The sequence below is a fragment of the Molothrus ater genome, chromosome 4 (genome assembly GCF_012460135.2).
Source record: "Molothrus ater isolate BHLD 08-10-18 breed brown headed cowbird chromosome 4, BPBGC_Mater_1.1, whole genome shotgun sequence".
Classification (NCBI taxonomy): Eukaryota; Metazoa; Chordata; class Aves; order Passeriformes; family Icteridae; genus Molothrus; species Molothrus ater.
In genome coordinates this window covers 45,374,795-45,396,868 of record NC_050481.2, presented here as the reverse complement: position 1 = coordinate 45,396,868, position 22,074 = coordinate 45,374,795, and the positions used below count along the sequence as shown (strand labels likewise).

The 22,074-nt window shown below is 41.7% G+C and overlaps 1 protein-coding gene across 1 annotated transcript in view; it reads right to left on the bottom strand.

Moving 5' to 3' along the window:
- Positions 1-2,980: 2,980 nt before the first annotated feature.
- The window catches only part of KDR (kinase insert domain receptor), a 30,646-nt gene continuing 11,552 nt past the window's right edge, over positions 2,981-22,074 (bottom strand). Inside the window, 17 exon segments of the mRNA XM_036382940.2 lie at positions 2,981-4,786; positions 5,650-5,738; positions 5,839-5,935; positions 9,078-9,229; positions 10,271-10,376; positions 10,493-10,592; positions 10,981-11,092; positions 11,233-11,355; positions 12,710-12,810; positions 14,275-14,431; positions 16,203-16,291; positions 17,535-17,648; positions 18,261-18,365; positions 18,628-18,763; positions 19,191-19,297; positions 20,958-21,089; positions 21,233-21,379. Coding sequence (XP_036238833.1) covers positions 4,582-4,786; positions 5,650-5,738; positions 5,839-5,935; positions 9,078-9,229; positions 10,271-10,376; positions 10,493-10,592; positions 10,981-11,092; positions 11,233-11,355; positions 12,710-12,810; positions 14,275-14,431; positions 16,203-16,291; positions 17,535-17,648; positions 18,261-18,365; positions 18,628-18,763; positions 19,191-19,297; positions 20,958-21,089; positions 21,233-21,379 — 2,072 coding nt within the window. The 3' untranslated portion in view covers positions 2,981-4,581.

Sequence of the window (22,074 nt, the reverse complement as noted above, 5' to 3'; positions counted from 1 at the left end):
AATTCATTTCCCCCCTACTCCTCCCCAAAACTTACAGAGCAGTAATCATTCACCATAACATGTCATCCCAACAAGCTGCAGGGCAGAGATACCTCACATTTGAACCAACTGGTGACAGCCAGTGAACAATGTCTACGTAACCAGAACACCCTTCATCATGGATCTGATATGTTTAACAGCTAATTAAACCTGTGTAGGGATTAGGCTTTACATTGTACAGTTTTATGGCAACAAAACCTGAGCTTCCTAAGATTACACTGAGCAGCTCCTTATCTCTGATGCTAAGATGTTTATCAGCACCATATGTTACAAGCCCCTGCTATGTTTCCCAATGACCTTCTGGGACTTAATCAGCCTGAATGTCAGGGGTTGAGGAGCTGAGGACATATATTACAACACAGAATGCAACACTCAGCCAGGCAGAATAAAAATACAGGGCAGAAGTCCAAAGAAAAGGTCTTTGTTGGTTAACTTCTGTCCCTAATAAATTTGTCAATTAGAAAGAACAAACGTTAACTTTGTTTTCCTTGCCCTTGCTGTTGCTCTGTGAGGTCCCACACTGCGAGGTAACACAGGGTGTGTACTCAAGTACCAGTGATGAGGGGAAACCTCAGATGATTCATGGTTTGGGAATGTTTTGCATAAAAATAGCAAATTCCAGCTTTATATCTGGAGGCTATCCATACTACCCAGTTATGTTTTCCAGTCTTGGAACCATAAAAAGAGATGCCATGGAGAGGAAATTTTTGTCCCCAGTGTCAGCAGCTCTGATTGTAGTGATTTTAGTCACATGCTGCTTTCAATAAGCACTCTGAATTAATAAGAACTTAAGAATTAATAAGCATTCTGTCCCAAAAGTATCCAGGCATGGTATTTTGGGATGACCACATCAGAAGACATGCAGTATCATCCTAACACTTTTTTTCTCATGTGAAATGCACTTGCTTGCAATTGGAGAGGCATTAATAAGAAAAGCTTAGGCAAGGACTGGATTTGCCAAGACATTTCCATGCAAATGATGAGATACATGTTACAGTATCTCTTGCAGGGAGAAGGGCCTACCTACTATTCTTGAACACATTCTTCAGGTGGGCTGTGTTTACATTGATAAGGGCTGACATGAGCCATCTCCAAGCCATGAAGCTGCCTATTTCTGGCATGGCTGTGCTTGATTGCCCACATCCTAACCCACCAGCAATTACTGCTCACTCTGGCAGTTCCTCTGAACAAGACAAGTCAATCCCATCACTGTTTCTCCTCACTCCAGCCCAGCTGCTCACAGTGATATGTTTGGATACATAATTTCCTAAGTGTCCCTTCTATTTATTCTAGCTCACTGGGCTCAGATCCAGGCTGAATTTCATGGATAAGGATGCTGATCCAAATATTGACACTTTGCTGCATGGCTGCAGGATAGAGATAAAGCTGGGACTGGTTTGCAAGGCATTTGCAAATCTGTGCATTATATGTCTGTTGTTTAATTGAAAATATCCCGTTTGGAATTTAAAGCATCTCAAAGACAGATGTGGCATGACTCGGGTTTAGCTGAATGTGCTGTATTCAGAATACAACAAAAAGTCCAGGTGTTTTAAAGGATGTAATGGCCATGGTTCAAGAAAAGAATTGTGTTACTGGATGCCAAAGATATGAACACATTTATAGAACCTTTGCTTGCTTCTGACAGTGATTATATGGTTGGGATTGAATTTTTTTTTTTAGAAACTAATTTCCTTTCCCAAAGCAGGTGTGTGCTAGTTGCCACATTTTGCAGGCATATTTAAAACTATTTGGACCCAGAAGAGAATTTAATTGGCTGACAAGGATTGTAAGTGTGAACTTAGTAAATGACATGGCTATGTCTTGAAACTTCATTAGTCTGCATTGTGGTGGGAGGCGGTTCCAAAGGTACCAGTAGCACACAGATATCTGACTGTGTGTATGTGGCACATATCGTGTGTTACACCAAGCTGGAGAGGGAAAAAACTATGAAATGAGATGTCTAAATTGAACATCTCAAACCTTGAGGAATGCAGGTCCAGGGCAGATGGATACCAATGCACATCTTCCTCTCCAACTCAGTGTCAGGACTCTCCAACATATGGCTCGTCAAAGTCCTGCCGGTATCAGTATTTCATGTCCATTGTGTAATAATACACAGAACAGCACTTTCATTAAAAACATTGAAAAATATTGCAGAGGGGGGATGTTAAAGGATGTAGCATTGTCTGTTGAGCACACTCTGCTGGCTAGACTCTTGCCTGGGAAGCAAGGCAAATGTCAAATATATTTGTGAAATCCTTCCTAGAAGCCCTTACACATTATCTAGGAAGCCTCTTCCTTTTTTTCTGTCTGACCTCCCTGCTCCTGATTTCCTGGCTATAAAATGCTTTACATTTAGGGGGAGGAATGGAGAAACATTTACAGCTTAACATCTCATAGCCTTGTATTTGGGTAATGCACATAAGGTCTAAGGGGCATTAGCCCCATGTTCAGCCTGAGAAGAATTTAGCAGCAAGATCTCCCACTTCCTAGACAAATGTTCTCACTATGCAGTAGCCTGTCTCATTTCAAACTGCAATAAAGAGAAGCTGAATTAAAGTCTGCAGTTTGTGGCTTAACTTCCCTTGCACTGTTTTGTAGCATAAGCTGTTATGTCCCTAGCAGTGGACAGCCTTGCCCTCAGAACAAAGGCCGACACAATGCAGAAGAGTAAGTCAAAAATTGGACAACAGAGTGAAAAGGTAGGAGCTTTAAGTACAGGTTTAAAATAAAGGAAGACTTCACTGCACCAGAGCAGGGACAACATTTAGTCTGTGAGAAGTGAGCTAGGAGAAACAAAAGTGGGAAAAGATGAATAAGGCTTTAAGGGAAAATGCCACTCCCCAGGCAAAAGCCACAATAAAATTAGATCAACCATCCCCAAAGGAACATAACGAACTTTCTCAGGGGAGATTCAGCTCATACAAGCAGTCTCTTCCTCTGACCATTTCTCTAAAGGTATTTATTGCCAACTGCTAAAAATCACTGAAGTTCCTTTACTACATGCGCCTACTACATGTTTGTAGACTTGAAACAAGTAGTACTTTAGAATCTTCCCCATGAACAGATATAACAAAAGAAAACAAACCTACTTGTAGCCCCTAGGTCTAAATTTCCAGTCCCTTTTAATAAAGCGAAAAGTTTTAGCTATTAAAAAAACTTGTGACCTTTTCAATGCTACAGAACACAGATACAAAATGTGAATAGTAAAATATCTGTTATATAATATATATTTATATTTTAATATATTACATTTATTTCTACATAAAGAGGCTATAAATACTGTATATGCCTTATATTCATGGTTCCCAGCATTTGACATTATAGTAAGTACAAACAAAAAAATACTTATAAAAATACAAAAAGAACTCAGTAGAAATAGCTTTACATTTTAAAATCTTGTAGTCCTCATTGTGTCTATCAATAGAGTTCTGGGACTACAAGAGCACAGGTAAGAAGTTGTCCAACAATTAGGCACAATTTCACCACTCGGAGAAGAGCAGAGCTGCCATGAAACCAGTCACGGATTCCCAAGGCTACATAAACTGAGATCTCTGCCACTGCAAACAGATTTTGAGTTTTCAAAGTGAAAAAGTCAGACCTAAATCTGAGGAAGGGGGAATGAGATGAGAAGGTAGGGTGCCCTCAGGATGCCCCACCAGAACCACAGTGCTTCCTGTGGTCCTGGAGTAAATGACATTGCCTTTTCTACCTGTTAGAGAGACTGCCCAAGTGGTGATCTGAGGGGAGGAGAGTATTTTCTGCAGCAGTTTCGGGCAGCTCAGAGGCAGGTAGGCATGAGTGAGGGTGCTGGGGATGAAAGGGGAGCAGAGCCATCCTCAGAGGTCAGGCATGGCCCTGCTATTTGAGTCCCATCCCTTGGCTCAGTGCTCTGTCTTCTCCCTACTAACAAACTTCACTGAGAAAATGCAACTCATGAGGACTTTTACAGCAGCCTTTTTCCTCTGCCAAGGACAGAGACCATCACCCACACCTATATTTAGCCCAGCCTATGTTTAGTCTCAGGCCCTCAGAGTGCCAGAGCCTTGAGCTGGAGGTTCCTTTTTTTGTTTGTGAAGGTACAAGCAAGGAATAACTCTGAGAAACAAGAAGCCAGTGCCGTGCTGTTTCCTTCCTGGAGTCCAGCCACAAGGGGAAAAACAAACAAAAAAAAGCCCCACAAAAGCAGGGAGGTGCCATTATTTCGTACAAGTAGGAACAGTTAAGTCGAATGCCGTGATGCCACCCGCATCAGGCAGATGCTCGACATCACCAGGCTCAGCCTGTGCCATGGGGCTGGCACAGCCCACACACCACGGCCAGGGCTCTGCTGGCACCCTCAGCCACCAGTGTCTCTTGAGGAAAGAGCCCCAGCCTGGCACGGCACAGTTTTGCTGCCAGATGCTTCTGCATCATCTTCAGGAAAAATAAGTGTCTTTTCTAAGTCCCATGGATGCCATCTTCCAATACATCAAACCCGAATACCACCAGCCCAGGCGATGAAGGCACATCCCAGGGGGAGCTGGAGCTGCCAGCTTCAGCCTAGAGCGGCGCGGGGCTCTCATAGGGGAGCCCGTGGGCGCGGCAGAGCGGGGGCGACGCCTCCTGCGCACACAGGAGCTCGGTCTCCTCGCTGGAGTACACGGTGGTGTCCATGTCATCCGAGTGGTATCCCGACTGGTACCCACTGGTCTGGTTGGAGGCCTCGGACATGACGGACTCGTTACTCTTGCTGGGCACCAGCGTGCTGCAAAAAGCAATCAGAAACAGGGCTGAGAGAGCTGTGTATTCTGGAGGGCAGGTGGGTGACTGTGGATGGCAGCTGCTTTCCATCACAGCAACAACCAAAGCAAGAGGCTGTACTTAAACTTGGCTTCAAGCTTTTTTAAACATGCATTTGATTACAAGGAAAGACCTTTTCATATGCCCTAACTTCACTAATGCATGAAAAAGATGTTTAATTTTATGATGATACAAGGAGTTAGATTGCGACCACAGATGAAATGGAGAGAAAGCTTTTAGAGGCTTTACTTCAGCTGTGGTGCAATTGTAACTGCAGTATATCTTCATCTGCACTTGAGTTGTTCTGGAAAAAAATAATTCCTGAGAAGCTCTCAGAGAGCATATATGAGGTCTCAGCTTCATGAATGCCACTGTGCTTCCTGTGAACTGCACAATGAAACCCCTGTACTATGCTCTGAAAATACACCCAGGTACATCTTGAAAATTGAGTCCCAGCTATTAGGAAAAAAAAAAATAAAGCAAGCAAAAAACCAAGAGCTGTTCATCAGTTCAGACATGCTCAGTTGTGTGCACCAGCTCAGTACCTTTGAGGGGTGGTTGATGCTATTGCAGCTGATAAATACAAGTCCTTTCTGGGTGCTGACTGAGGCTTCCAAAAGCTGTATTACCTCCCCTCGCCTAATACCAAATGCAGACGACCAGGCATATTAGGCATAATTTTGCTTTCTTTTTTGAAAGAAAGAAGTTTTTGAAAATACTTTAAGAAAAGATTTTTTTCTTCTGGACAATTTTAGAAACCAATCATCAGTCTTCTGACATACTGCAGTAAAAGGTCATATTGAATTCTATGTTCAGCCCAAGCCTTACCTAAAGGGTATTTTCACTTGGTTTTCACTCTCTTCCAATGCCTTCAGCTCTTCAGATGCAAGAACCATCCCACTATCTGTCTGGTTTTCCTGTAAAGGTATTGGAAATGCATTGAATGGAAAAATATTAAAGCCACAAAAAAAAAAAAGCATCAACAGAAGGACAGTATGTATAAATAGACAAACTCACCTCCTGAACAACTTTTACAGTGGTTACCAATGGGACATCTTCAAATGTTTTCACACTTGCAGGGCGGCTTTTTCTCTTGCTACCTTGTCGGTACTGACTGCAAAGAAAACAAAATAAAAAAATCTTGTGTCTGCTCTCCACAACTTGGCTGCAAACAGCACAATGATATCAGAATCCTTTTATCTCTCTTCAGAGAAGTTAATCCTTTTGTCAAAACATATTATGCAAACTTCAAAATATCTATTTATTGAAAGGGATGAACAGCCTAGAAAGTGGCATATTTCTGACCTTTTGCTCCTGACAATATTGATCTCTGAGCAAATTCTAAGAAATGGCTTTGAGAAAACAGCTTCTTTCCTCATTTACACTGGAGGGCTTAACTTCCTGCAAGCTTTGCTTAGAACTATAATAAACAGAGAAGCCTGGAGCACAGACGTGTGTCTCTCTCTTTGGACTGCACTTCTGAGACCCCTGGCTGGACCTAGGACAACAACAGCAGAGTCAGCACACTGCTGCCCTTAAGCCGTGGGGATCAGGACAGGGAGTGCTAAATCTCTCTTGAAGGCTCTTCTCCAAAAGAAGCCCTTCAGGATGACATCCATAAAAAATATTGGACAAAAAAAATAAAATTGACTTTCATGGAGATACTAACACAGCAAACAAAACGGCACCCTCAGCTTTCTGCCTAAGTGAAAATGGAATGAAATGGATGGTGTCCCAGTTAAACGGGGCAAATTTATGTTCTTAACAGCTAATGAAGGAAAAGCCATGGAATTAGTAGAGTAACCTGCATCCATTAGAAGTGCAAAATTGGAGACAATTAAAAGCATCATTCCCCCCTTTTCCCATTTTAGCTATGCTGAATCCTGCTTATCTCCAATAGACATATATTTAAATTGGTGGGGATTTTACAAGTTCCTTGAGTAGCCTGCTCCAGTACTCAATCACAATTCAGAACATTTTTCAAACATTAAATATTATTATTTATTAAATTTAAAAATATTAAAAGTATTTGCTCAAATAAAATTTGTCCTAATGCTGGGGACACAGAACAATTATTTAACACCCTCTTTGGAGCAATTTTCATATATTGAAAACGGTTACTATATTCCCTCTCCATTTTCTCTTCCTAAACTTAACAAAACCAGTTCTTTCAAGCTCTCTCCACTGGCCATGTGTTCTGCTCCTTTGCAGTGGTATCTAATCTATTTCCCATCCAACACTTCCAGGACCAAACCCTCAAATGGACAATCTAGTCCATGCAGCCTCCTGGACACCCTGATCTTGTACAACTAGAAGTTCATTCCACAACTTGCCTTCTGTGTTTGGAAGCTCCCTGTGTGCCTGCATTAAACGCACACATATGCATAGAACTGCACGGCCAGTTTTCCAGGGTGGTGAGGGTTGAGAAGCCCAGCCTTGATCTGAATGACCTCCCAAGTATGGGAGACCCACCCCTGCTCAGCCCAGACAAGATTACTGTGACTTGATTTTTTCTTGACAATTCCATGCTGGCCATTTGTAGTTAATTTGTTTTCCTGTAGGCATTTACCATTATTTATATGAACATTTATTCCAGGATCGTTCCTAGAATTCAAATTAAACTGATTGCAGAATTACACTTTTTCTGTTCTTTCCAAGAGTAGGCATTATCTTTACACTTTACGCTAACTCTTCTATACCTCACCTGACTGGTTTTAATGACAATCTTTCAAGATTCAGAAATCACGTATCTCTTTCCTATGCCAAATAGGGCAGATGTTAGGAGGTCCTGCTGATTTTAACTTATATCAACAATTTAAAGATTCTTTAATATTCTCCATGTTTTCCCTGCGCTTGCTATCCTCTGCTAGCTTTGGTCTAGAGATTATATTTTTTCATAGTTAACACTTTTCTGAAGATTGAAAACGACATCTCTGAAAAGATAAATCTTTTCCACTACCAGCATAGCAAGATCCATGCCTACAAAATAATTTTCAGCTACCAGAACATAAGAATAAAGCCCCTAAGCATGACTTGACCTCCTCACTTTGCCTCTTCTAGCATGGTAGCTTTCACAATCCTGTCACAATATAAGATGAGAGAAAAGAGATTCAAAGTCTCCTTAAAATGTCAACAGAGCGCTTTACTTCTGTTCGTAACAGGAAATGGGGACAAGAAAAGCCTTCTAGGAAGTACTAAAAGTGGAAAATAAGTGTGATGTTTTCAGTGCTAAATCATGCTTTTTTTTTCTTTTAAACATGTATAGTGTGAACTGCCCCACTGCTAAAACATGGGGTTCAGAGTTCAGCTGCAGGACTGTAAGTTCACCCAAAGTGTGAAATGCATTGTGCCTACGTAGTCTTTTCTAGGACGACATAAAAACGTTATCCTGTTCTACCCCAAGTCTGTGGTGGTTATGATACACGCAGTGAGGCAGAGGGCTCTGCTTCATGGAAGCCCCATGAAACCTGTCAACAGAGTCTGTCCCCACCCTGGTGTTCACATTGCTCTTTCTACCCTCCTTCTTCTGAGGTTGCATTGAACAATCCAGGGCTCCCAGTATCTCAGTGGCTGCATTGGATGGGAAAATTCCTTTCTCTCTTATATCCCATGCCAGAGGTCCTCAAAGGGTCCAGCATAAGCCCCTGAAGTGCATTAGTACAAACTCCTTACTGGAAAGTCACCTCTGCCATGATACCTAACAGCATTTACCATTGAGGATGCCCCACGAGCCCACCAGAAGGAAGCAGTGGACAAAAACAGTGACAACACTATTTATGTCACATTCTCCTTGGCCATCAATTCATGAGCTGTTTTCCAATGTTTCACTTTAGGAGGAGAAATGCCAGAGAGGTTATTAATGATAGCTCTATCATCATTAATGTTCTTGGCAGCTGCAACACAAGAACACTGTGACCACAACTGAATTGGAACAGTAAAACTTTCTATATGTTCTGGTTCTTGAAAAACAAACAACAGATATTTTCATGGGGTTTACTTTTTTTGTTTGTTTGTTTTTGAATGAGAATACCAAGTCTTGAAAGGGTAGCAACAATAAAAATAAATAAGAAAATCACTAACTGGGAAGGTAAGAAACTAGCTTTTGCCTAAAAAAGCTTTACAAATTCCTTCTTATCCCTATGGAGAAGGTTAAATATGGACCAGGCAGCTGAAGTCTCTTCCTTTCATTTTCCCTTCCTCCAGCATGAACAAAACCTTCCCAGAGGCCCCAGTAGGATGTCCACCATATAAAATACCTAATTCCTGCTGTGTTGTCATAATGGAATTTAGGATCACAGACTTCCTCTTCCTCCCTACAGGAAGCAGGTGAAGTTGGGAGAGAGAGACCCGAATCCTCTTCCATATTCAATGACACTGACAAAGGAAGGACAACGTAGTCTTTACCATCCTGTAGAACAGTGAAAAAACACAAAAATTAAATAGGCTACAGAGACACACAGACATAAACAGATACATGCACGTACATGGAGAATGCATCAGCCCAACAGGGTGGGTGTCTTATTAAACTATGAACATTATAACACCATTGCAGGAGCAGCTACATCAAAAGAAGGAAGTGGTTCTTATTAATCTTCCAAGTACTTTTACTTATTTTTTAAATAAATTCTTATATACTGTAACATAATGTATAAACTGGACTTTTTATTGATGTCTTTGAAAAAATAAAAGTAGATCTCATTAATGTTTGAATCCCAATGCCACAAAGAAAATTAACCTGACAGTTTAGAAGGGCAGTGTAATTCCCATTATCACAGAGGTTAGAAAGGGAGAGTCTGTCTAATATAGAGCACACAGCCAAATCCATCCTCTTTCATTCAGTGGGCTCACATCTATGGAAGAGGAAACCACAAGATGGAGAGCTTGGGAGCGAGGCCCATGTCCCCACCTGGTCACAGTGGGCTCTCCTACTGCAATGCCTGCACACAGGTCATGTCTTACCACATTAATTTGCATGGAGCTGCTCACAGGCAATGAAGTTCTTATATCCTTGTTTTCCAGGATAGCCATTAAAAGCATTGCAGCCCACACCCTCATATACGCAAAGATAACCATCTTTGCCACAGTAAGATCAACAGGAGCTACCTGCTGGAATGCCTCTGCAGCTAGCAGAGAAATCAGCAGCAGAGCAGGGAACCGAGCCTGTGCCAACAACTGCCCAGCAAAGACAGCAGTAGTGTCACGGGAAGCTTTGCTGGCAGGGCAGGGTGGCTTTTGGTTACCACAACACAACCTCTGGGATCCCTACACCACAAGTCACTCTCTGCTAGTCAGAGACCCAACTGCTGGTCAGTAGTGGGGGCAGCAGAAGAGGCCCAGGCTCCCTGACAGCTCCAGCAGACAGTACCCAGCTATGGAGTGCTGTGATGGCTGGCAGGACAGGACAGATTCAGCCAGTGGTTTTAGCCACCAGAGAATACAGGTCACATACCTGACGGACATTGGCTTGCAGTAAGTTCCCCAGGTGCTCCACCAGCTCTGAAAAAGTTGGTCTCTGCTTAGGATCTCCATGCCAGCAATCCAACATTGTTTGGTACCTGGAATGACAAAACCAATTAAAATACCAGCGTGAAGAAGACAGCACCCATTGCTTGCTCCTGCATCCGCTAGTAGTGTGGGGTAAATGTGGGCAGATGGAAGAAGAGTTTCTCACATTTCTGGTGTTGTATAGTCTGGTGCTCTCATTCTCGTTCCTTCTTTCAGTCTTCTGCAAAATTCCTCATCAATTTTCACTCCGGGGTACGGTGATGCGCCTAAAATGAAAGCAACAGTAATTTTAATGCATTAGACTCTTAAATTCGAGGATTCATTTTCAAGCAAATAACTTGCTATGGTCTGTGTTAATAAGACAATTTGGTGTATTTGGATGTGTAAACAATTTATATTTATGATGGAAACAGCAACTGACTGAGTAAATGAGGCACATCATCACATACTGAAATTGTACGAAGAAGCATTTCAAGCCCATGTTCCTACATTTGCATTTTAAAGAAAATTTGAGTATTTTATTTTGATGGAGAAAATATACAGGAATTTTTCAAGAAGTAAAAAGAACATGCTACAGAGGTTCCAAGAACACTTTGACTGCTTTCTTCAGACTCTTTTGTTCAGAGACGGCTCAGTAAAATTAAAGTGACTCACCTAATGAAAATATTTCCCACAGCAGAACTCCAAAGGACCATACATCACTCTGAATGGTATATACTCTATCAAAAATGGTTTCCGGTGCCATCCATTTTAGGGGTAGTCTGGCCTAAAAGCATTTCCATAAACAAAATGGTATCACAGTTTAGCAAAACACCGAGTTTCCAAAAATCTCTTTAAGGGAAAAAAAGAAAAAAGAAGTCCTGATTTCATATTAATTCTCTATCAAACAGATAATCTGAAACTTACATCTCCTTTCCTGACGTAATCTGGGTCTTTGTAGATGTCTCGAGCCAAGCCAAAATCACAGATTTTGACCACGTTATTGTCTGACAAGAGGATATTACGAGCAGCCAGGTCCCTGTGGATGCACTGCAAAGAGAAGTAAACAACTTCATGTGCTGCCTGTCGTCACAGCTCTGTCCACAGGGCTGATTTCTTTCACATATGTGCTCTCTTACCCTCAAAGGCCAGATAATTCTTAAAACCTTTTAAGAAAAAGAAACCTCAGCATCAACAGTTGCTGATTTTAAGTGCTTTTTTGATGGTCACAACTGGTTTGGCTCAGGGAGACTTGTGTTCCCAAGTCCAAACATACGTCTGTTTATCCACTGAGCAGAGAGGGCCTTTGAAGTTAGCTAATTAATTATCCTAAGAAGCTAACACAAAACAGGTTCAGATCTGATTACCTTTAGATTTACTTAGGTTCACTCAAATCTGTGTACTCCACTATTTCTCTGAAAAAACACCACACTAAAATGCTGACTTGATTCCAACACAAACTAATCTTTACTACAGACAAAGAAGTCCACATCTCTCCTATGCAGAACAGCAGCTTAGTTAACAACCCAAACACTTCAAAACTCAAGATTCAATAGCCTGAAGTAAAAAAAAATAATCAGGCTCTAAAAGTGGCTTCAGATTTGCTTCTACTATGGATTGAAACTGCAGATTCTGGAAGCAGGTATTTTTACATTTGCACGTCAATTGGGATTCATATGAGAGGCAGACAAAAGTATGGTTTTAGAAAAAGACTCTGAAGTCTGCTCTTGAAGACCGAGCCTGCACTCTAGAGCAGTGTTGTATTTCCTGCTTCTATTTTCTATTCCCATTTCTAAGTGGTTTTTGTTTCTATACAGCTGCAGGCAATTCCTCACTCTTGCTGGAATTGTCATCCTTTGAAACATGTACTCTACATATTTAGCCACAAATCACAGAAAAATACTTCTAGAAGGAGAAATTCAGGTGAAGTGATGTTGACTGCCAGGGTGTCCGTGGCAAGAGATTCTCCAAAGAGTCACCCATACAAATTTCACAGCTGAATATTGTCTCTCCTCACATTGCCCTTCCAATCCCAGTGGAGAAGGTACAACCAACCTCCTCAGAGCAAAATCCTTTACTCTTTTTTAGCTCCTCTTACCAGGGATTTTTCCCTAATTCCTTCAATTGTCCTTTTAAGTCAGTTCCCCTCCTCCAACTACTTAACCATTTCTCTATGAACTGGTGGCCCATAAACCTTATACAGATCACTAACATTTGTGTCAATAAATGCATGGGCTGTTTCACTCTGTAGCATTAATGATTTGGGAATGTCTTAGAGCAAAAAGAAAATGTTGCGGCTGACTGCCAGTCCAAAGATGAACATGCTGTTTCCTTCTGTAGACCTACAGCATTACTTCCTGCAGTCAAATAAATAACATGCCACTCTTCCTGAGAAGCTCCTTACTTTGCGTGAAGCCAAGAACTCCATTCCTCTTGCCACCTGGAAGCTATAACAGATGAGGTCCTCCATGGTCAAAGGGTTCTTGCAAAGGTCTTCAGGACCAGCTGCAAAGAATCAGATGACAGTCAAACATGCCCTTTGTCACTGATTTCACCAATAACTGCTTGTTAGGTAAAAGTCCATCCGAACCTTATGCCACACTGGACTGAAAGAGCAAATCAAGCACTTTTTTTTTTAGCTATATAATTATCACTAACAACCCATTTTCCATCAAACTAGTCTTGTGCAAAATAAACTTTGAGACAACGGGTTATACCCTAGGCGTCTCCTTGCTTATTTCCAGAGGAAAGATTTGCAAAACAATCTCAAAAGAAAAACAACTGAAATTCAGCTCACAAATTCCTACGACAGTAAAGTTTTCTCTGGTTTCAGCAGATGACTTTAGAAACCAAGGAGAGGGAGGCCCCACCTAGTCTTTATGAGAAAAGAATATGCCATAGGGAGAAGGACTTTGATTTGGCAAGAAGCCCTGCTAATTTAATGTAGAAGAATCCTAACCTCATCATCTGGTGACCTGGAGGAATAATGTACTCAAATATCCAGAGATACCTAGGCATTTAGTTCCTGCTGAGATAAACAACTCTGTGACTTTGTTCAGCTTTTGATTTTAAGCAGACATCTACCAAAAACTACAACATTGGTGGCTAAAACCTTCACCATAAGGGCTCCTTCAGGTCTACATACTTCTTGTAATGCTCCAGCCCAGAGGGTCAACATTTACACCAGGGCGTACTGGAAAGGGACCAAGATGGTGTGGAAATGCATGAAGTGCATGCCTGACATTACCTATTAGATTGGATTGAAACTGCAAGATCATTCTCCCCGTTCACATAACTGATGTATTCTTTGCACTAAATGATTTTTAGTAGCAGTAGAGGTACAGGAAGTAGAGCTTTCCTCATAACTAGTCTGATCTCACCCCTAGGTGAAATTAGCAGCCTCTGAAATGACAGCACTGAGCATTTCATGCTGCATCTGCCAAAGGAGAACATGGCAAATGCATCAGTGAAACCACTGCAGAGGATATGTGCATCCTGGAGAGGCTTTGAATGACTGGATAATTCAGGCTTCCTGTTCCTGACAGACCACCTGGGCAGAGGGAAGGCAATGCAAGCTCTCTGCTAATAAGCAGTGAATCAAATAGCGTTTCACAGTATTTAACTTTTGGGTAGACATTAAGGAAATTCAGTTGGCACGCTGGTGCATCTCTCTCTGCACTGCCTTTGGAGTTCGTACTCTGCAATTTCCCCTCAAAATATTGGGGTATTAAATAGACATATCTCCAAAAACTTCACACTAAAAACAGACCCTTTTCCTACAGGACATTATCTGGGGTTGGACTGAGGGGTTTGGGATGCTGATCTAGATAATCCACACTCGGGAACTTTGGACATCCAGAGAATACCCCACACACAGTTTTGAGGGAGCTTCGGAAATCACACAGTCCCCAGTGTCCCTCATCAGCCCCACCAATGGCACATGCTCCAACATCAGAAGATTTGTCCTACCATCCTCCTCTTCCACGTCACTCAGGGACCGCTCCTCTACAAAGCCAGAGCTTGCTGAGCTCTGGCTGCTCGTGATGCTGTCCAACCGCTGCTTCAGGTCAGAAGAGACATCACCAACGTAGTTCTCCTTCCCCTGCCTAAATCTGGCACACTTGGTCTAGAAATATGAGAGGAGGGTGAGAAAAACCGAAGCTGAAAGCATGCTAGAAGGTTCTGCTGGAGAGGCAGTAATGCCTTGGTCTGTGCCAAGGTCACTGGGGAAGGCAGGGAGATCAACCAGTGAAGGCATGATCAGCTGCCCTGCTCCAAGGCACCTCTGGTTGGGGCACCAGGCTAGTGCACTGATGGTACCAGCAAAACCCAACCCAGGGCACCAGGCTAGTGCACTGATGGTACCAGCAAAACCCAACCCATGGCCATGCAGGCTCACCAACTGGAACACCCTCTGCCACTCCACAGCACAACTTTCTCCTGCTTTCACAATCTCTCAGCCAAACCCTAGCAGCATCTCCACATGCAGGTGACTAAATGCACACTGAGGAGCTGGTGTCCTCAGCCCCTGGTGCCCCCCACTTGTGAAAAACATGTGGATGGGTGCTGCCAAACCCTCTTGTACACTCCAGCCTCTCTGTACTGCTATGGCTTTACCTCCTGCTGCTGCAGAGGCCCTTTGCTAAAGCTCTACCTTGGCCAAAACCCTAATAGTCATCAAAATCTGACTTATTTCCTTCTTACCCTAAGCCACTGCATGCCTCTAGGGAGGACTCCAGCCCCACAGGTATCCTCCAAGACATTTCCATTTTCTCCTGCTTTGGTTTGGTGATGTTTTCCCTGGCAGGGCTGGTTTTTAACACTGCCAAATCCTATTCCCACTGCTTGTGTAAGCAAGGGTCAGCACTCTCATGAAACCCTGTCACTTGCTTCAAGGCCTCTCAAGATACTTGTTTCTCTTTATACCTCACAAGAAGATGCAGCGAGTTGCCCTTGCCAATACAAAATAGTAAACAATGTCTCCAAGGATAAAGAAAAATAACCCCCTGGAGAGCCAACAAGCAGTGGGAAGAAGCTCTGATCTTCCTGCAGCTGCAGGAAGGCTCAAGTCCACCAAACACAGCAGAGTACAACCCAGGGGCCTCCCTCTTGGCTGGGGGTGGAAAAGGGTAGGGTCCCCAGAGTGACCCTGAGTGCTGGGTACACACAGCCAAGTTCTTCACACAGCAATCTGACCCTCAGAGAGCATGGATCCACCAGATGGATGCCCTCCATAAATAAGACTTCTCTCAGAGGTGCCCAGAAATGAGTTTGAAAATGCCAGTCCCCATCTTCCCACTTCCTTCAAATCAAGGTGCTGTAAAGGGGCTCCTTTTTGCAAAGGACTCAGGAGGTGAAAAGCTGAATGTAAACTCATGAGCTACATCAATTATCCAAAACTAATAACAGCAGAAGAAATGTGAGCCAAGGGGACAGTAGAACAGATAATCATGTCACAGCAGATACCTATGGATATCTGATGGATATATACACTATGCAAGGAGTGCAGTTATTTAAGGTGGTCTGGAGCTTAACTAAGAAAGGAAAAAATTCAGGCTGATAATCAGAAAAAACTTCCTGAAAGATACAGCCAAGTGTAGAACAGTCTGCCAAAGGAAATAGTGGAAGCCCAGTTCCTTTGCACATTTTAAGCTAACAATAACAAAACAACTACATTGCAGGGGCCAGAGGAAAGACTAAATGACCTCTGATGTCTTTGCCATCTCTCATTCCCATGGGAAGTGCTAAGACATTCAGTGTCCCCAGGGACTGCCGCTGCAGTCTGCACTAGAAAAAGAAACATTGTGTGTGGAAAAAACCCACCAAACCAAACATTTCACTGTCAACCTTGACTCCTTACCAAACCAAACATTTCACTGTCAACCTTGACTCCTTACCTTGTACGGGATAAATTCACTCCTCTTGCTCCGTAGGTAAGCAGACAGATTTCCAAACTTGCAATATTCCACAATCACCATGAGTGGTCCTGTGCAACACATAAAGCAATTCATTAGACCATTTATATCCCACCTTATCTCAGAGCATAAATTCTGCCTAGAAATGCATACAGTTCAAAGAGTATTCCAACAGCCAAAGGTTTTTTAAAATATCAGTAATAATAATAAAAAAATCTAATCAATGCATCAAAATTATTCATTTTTCTGCCATTACCTGCACATAATTTTGAAAATCATGGGCTTAATTTCATATGTCAAAAAGTATAGTGGTGTGCTTATATTTGAAGTGCCAATAACAGCCAAATTAATTAACATTGTAAGGATACAGCATAAATATTTGAAAGAGCTTCAGTGCAATTAACCTCTGCAATAGAATACACATGTGGTTATCCATGTATTTTTCTACAGGTGATAAAAGAACTAGACATTTAAAACAGAAAACTTGGTTTCAGACATAGATGCCTTAATGTACAATCTAAATATCGTATTTCATGTTCAAATTTATTTCATATAGGCATTTGCTATGATGATAAATTTTCATCCTAGGTTCCACATACTGGCCATCTCTATTTTATTATGGAATAAACAAGGAAATAAATATTTATGGATTATGTTTCCTTCAACTACTGACTTCTGTCATGGAACTTTACAAATTAAATTTTCATCCCACAGTAAGCCAACAAGTCAGCTTCCCTGAAAAATTATTACTGAGTTACTTTACATTGAATTTCTTCCAAATTAGTTTGTAGTACTGGATTTGCTAAACAAAACATCTGTCTCTGATTATAAAGTGAAATAGATTCATCCACCCAGAGCTGGACTCCAAATTGCAATCTCCCCTCCTACACACACACACATAGGCACCAAGAGCCCATCCAAAGACAGAGAGGGGAAGTCCCAATTTGCAGTCCCCTGTAGCTGGTGAGAAGAGTAAAAGTAACTTGTTAAATCAGTTATTAGTTTGGAAGTCTATTACACATGGGCTGCCCACTATAAACATGGATTTCAAGTACAGAAAAGCAAAATAGAACAAATAAGGGATAGAGATGCATGGTCCTTATTCCACCCTTACTTCACCTTTATTCCACCTCGGGACCTGCTCACTCCTATCAGACTTGCATGTTCTTGTGTGTGTGTGTGTGTGTGTGTGTGTGTTAGAAAGAACTACTCTTTCCAATCCTTAATTTTGAATTTCAATTGTCTATGCAGCAGAATTAGTAGAAATAGGGTTTTCATTCGCACCTCCTTCTCACCCACTAAGAAGTCACTCACCTCCTGGCTTTGTGCAAGCTCCAAGTAAATTGACAACATTGAGATGATGGCCAATATGAATGAGTATCTTCAGCTCTGACATGAGTGCTCTGTGCTCACTGTGGGTTGCCCCTTCTGCAGAGGTAAAGCAACACAAGTTAGGAGCATCACAGACAGAATGGTTGTGCCCTCCTCCCCACTCCCTTCTGGTAATTTAACCAGCCCAACAAGTGAGGAGCCTTGCTGGCTGGTAGGCTGTGTCAGCTATGCCAGTACAGCACTGGGTGGAATACAGCCCCCAGCTGCTGGCAGCCCTATTTTGCTGCCCCATTACATCTTCTTTAGGAACAATATGTCTGGGAACCACACATTTCATTTTTTCTGTGGCCAGTTTGAGGCAGTAGAATATGATTTAAAGTGAGGAGAAAGCTATTCCAAACTACAGCTCAGTTTGGAGCGTGCCTAAGCCATTGTCTTGAGACTTGCAGAAAGCTTCCAACAAGGATGCAAAAGGGACGCAAGCAAATTGATTGCAGGAGCAACTTTACATTCTGAACTTCACTAGAATTATAAAGCAGAGGCTAGGAAAGCACAGCTGCATTGCTCCAGTTATCAATGAGGGAAAGGCATGTACTTTTCCTGATAACAGCCATTAAGCTTAACTTTTACAATGGGTACAATGGTTATAGTGTTGACAAATATCCCTATATTGTATATTCAAGCTGAAGTTCTAGTCATTATTTTTACCTTTAAGCATTTTCACTGCCACTGTTTTGCAGGTAGCAGTTTTGTCAATCCCAAATGCATCTGCTTCTATGACCTGGCCAAAAGCTCCACGTCCAAGAGGTTTACCTTGAAGTGAGAACACAAACATATCTGCTTGACACAGCAGGAGAAAGTTATAGAATAAAAAATCTACTCCAAAATGAGTTAATGAAGCAGAAATTAACAAGAGCACTTAAAATGTCGATAGGATGCACCATATCCTATGGGAACACAGAGCCCACCCAGAGATCGTGCAGCAGAGCAGTCTGTGGGGAGCCAGGACCCAAAACACCCCCCAGCACAGTGCTGGCTGCAGGATCACTAAATGGCTCATGCCATGAAAACTCACCTAGCTTGAGTCGGTCTCTGGGAAACTCCCACTTGCTGGCATCATATGGGAGCCGCTCACAGTGCTCATCTATAGGGACTTCATCAGGATCCATGATGATTGACAAGTAGCCAGTCTTCATGTCCCCTCCATTGGCCTGGAAAATGGTATTAGTTGCAGTTGCACAGTTTTTTGCTGGCAATGTGCAGGCAAAATGCCATTTTCTCACTTTAGAGTATTTCATCAGTTCCCAGAAACGCCAGGCTACCATTTCGCTACACCATGTCATCATGAGTGTCATCATTGTTAATTACTTGCACTTTTTTTTTTTCTGTCTCCCTCTTTTTCATTTTTTTTTTAATCAACAGAACCAGATGAAACATTTTTCTCTTGCAAGGGCTTGTTCAATTAAAAACAAATTTCTGCACCCCCGGTTCCAGGCAAGAATGTTATGGCATGGAGAGAAAAAATGTGTCTGTTGATTTAAGAACAATGGAAAGAAGCAACACAAAAGGCCTCAAGTCAGCTCTCATTTGTCATGCAAGACCAGTGCTGATAGGATGGTATGAGAATTTTTTCATTACCCGCTTAACGGTCCGGAGGATGATTACAAGAAGCAACCAGAAGAACATGGCAATCACTGCAGTGCCAACGAGGATAATGAGCTCCAGATTTGTTTTCTCTTCAGCGCCTGGGAAGAAATAAATGAATATTTGAGTGATAGTTGGAAGCATATTTGTTTTGTTCATTCATTAAAGTAAAGAATAGAGGTCCTTGTTCTGAAGGTTCGTTTTAAAAGTGCAACATGGGGCAAGGAAACGAAAGCAAAACAAAACAAAAAGCCTGGGGGTTTATGTTGGAATATTACAGTTCCATGCTGTTTTACACACCATCACATTTCTCAGCATCAACTTTGTTCCAAAGACAGTGTCTGGGCATTTGGCAAATATAAAAAAGTAAAATCCACATTTTGGAAAAAAATAATTGTTTTAGAATACCAAAAAGTAATTACTCTTTCTTTAGAAATCAAAAAAACCACCCTCATCATATAGAAAATAAAGAGCTGCGAGAATGACCTAGAGAACAATCTCTCTCTTGTCTCTTGACATCATTCAGCTGGGGCATGAGAAATGTGGTTCTACAAGAACACATGATAATAAGGTCTTATTTACAATGTTCCTTTTCCCCTAAAATAGTGGCCAGCAGATATCATTTGAGCACCTTTTAGTGCACAGACACGGGTCTCCTCTTCAGCCCCTCTTTGCCACATCATGCTCCTGTATTTCATCCCTTGCACCACTGAGATTTTCCTACACAGCAGCACACTCCATTGCATGACCCCCATGAGCTGCACTATAAATTTTTTTGAGTGAAACAACATGTCCTACACAAATTTCAAACTTCTGTAGATATGCCCCAGCCATATTTACCACATCAACTGAAATCTTCATCAACGTAATCTAAACATCTAAACATTTAAACATTTTGCCCAACATCTAAATATCCTAAAGGGACCTAAAAGAACAACATGATATTGCTTTAATTAACTTAATGGTACGGATCAGACAACCACCCTGACCTTTAAACGCAGAAGGGTGCAAAGGGCTCAGTGACTGAAGTATGCAAATGTACTAATGAATGAATGAATGAAATAATATCAAGAGCAAGGAGCTTTTAGTTTGAGGCTTCTTGCTGCAACTCTTAGTGGAAAGTCCATCATGGTCCCAGCTACTCACACTTCAGACTAACCTCTTACTACCATTTACTGTTTGTCATTGCAACTTGTATTTTGGTGTACTACAATAGGACTAGAACAAGTGAGAGATGGGTCTCACAAATGCTGCTTTCAGATAGACCAAGGCTGGAGTCCCCTAACTCATAATCACTACCTGTTTCACTGAAATGGGACAGCAATCACAGACTGCAAAAGACCATGTTTTCCTTAGATGCCGTGAAAGCAATTACATAATTTCAAAAGGTACAACACACTATGCTAAAAAACATAGTGCGACAATTATGTTACCTAGACGACAGAGATGCCCCAGGATATCTGCATGTTTATGTAGCTCTGTTGTATGGGTTTGCATGCAATATAGATTGGCAGAGTTTTCTTTGCAACCACAAGTAAGAGAGAACCAATTTTTGTTGAAAAGCTCTAAGCAGCATAGTGGTGAAGAAAGCATCGACCTTAACAGCTATGACAGCACCCAATTTCAGCTTGATAGGAATGGTCAGGACTTTTCACAAATTTCATAGTATATTTTCAGATCTCCCATCAGGATAGCCAGTAGATTTTCCCTCTAGTTATTCTGAAGATTTTGTGCATAATCTGGAAAGAAGCTAACACCAACCTTCCACTGAAAAATAAGCCACTGCTTTGCTGCATCCAAGGACGTTGCATGCAAGGCAGGTGTACAGCCCTCCATCTTCTTTCCTCACCCGACGGATGGTTAGTGTTTTGTTTCCATCTTTCAAAACAATACCTGGGGAAAAAATTATTCTTAGTTTTGCTATTTTTATGCCACTTTTGTTAAGAATTCAAAACAAAACTTTTCATGGTGAAAATCAGCAGTCAGTCCCACAAAAGAAAGCCTTTTAATGATAATAGTAAATGAGCAATCCTCACCTGAATCTTCCACAAGTGTCTCATTATTTTTAAACCACATGATGCTTGGAGGAGGAATGCCATTCACTGTACATGACACTTCTATTGTTTCACCAATATTTGTTGTTTGATTTTCCAGATTTCCAACCAGTGTGGGTGCCATGGGCTCTGTTGGTTTGAAAATACAGTGAAATTACTGTTTATTAAGAAAAAGATCCATTTTTTCAGTAGTAGCAGTTCATGTCCCAGTAACAAAGTCTCAAATCCTTTTATTACACCAAGAGCCACAGTGTTCATGTTAAGATCATAGTTCAACTTCCAATGACATGAAAAAATTATAATAGCCAAGAAAATTTCAATAGTATTGATATAACCTGCTTTAGCTGAATTATTTTTCAACTGCTCAGGCTGCTGAGGGAAGAGGGAGTAATTGAGAAATTGCTTCTCTTGCATTTCTGTGTCCAGAGCCCTTATGAGAGGTTTGACACTCTTGGTCCATTAAATGTCCATTCAGGACAGGCCATGAACATGCATAAGTATTTTCCTGAATCTGCCTAATCAACCTAGATGTCTAGGTCCCAAAGCAAAGTCATCACTATTTGTGTGGAAAGCTGACTGATTATCAGCTTGCATTGCTTGTGCCTGAATACCAGTATCACTCATGGCAGTTTTAAATTACAGGCACTACTCCAAACTCAAGAGCCAGTCACACAAAGCAGCGGCATTAATGCTAGGAGTACACACATGTGTATACAGCTACAGAGAAAAATGTGTTCTGAAAAGTAGAGAAGTTACTGAGCTAAACACATTACTTCAGCAGAAGCCAAACACATCTCCTTGCACAGTACAGTGGCTCAGTCAGT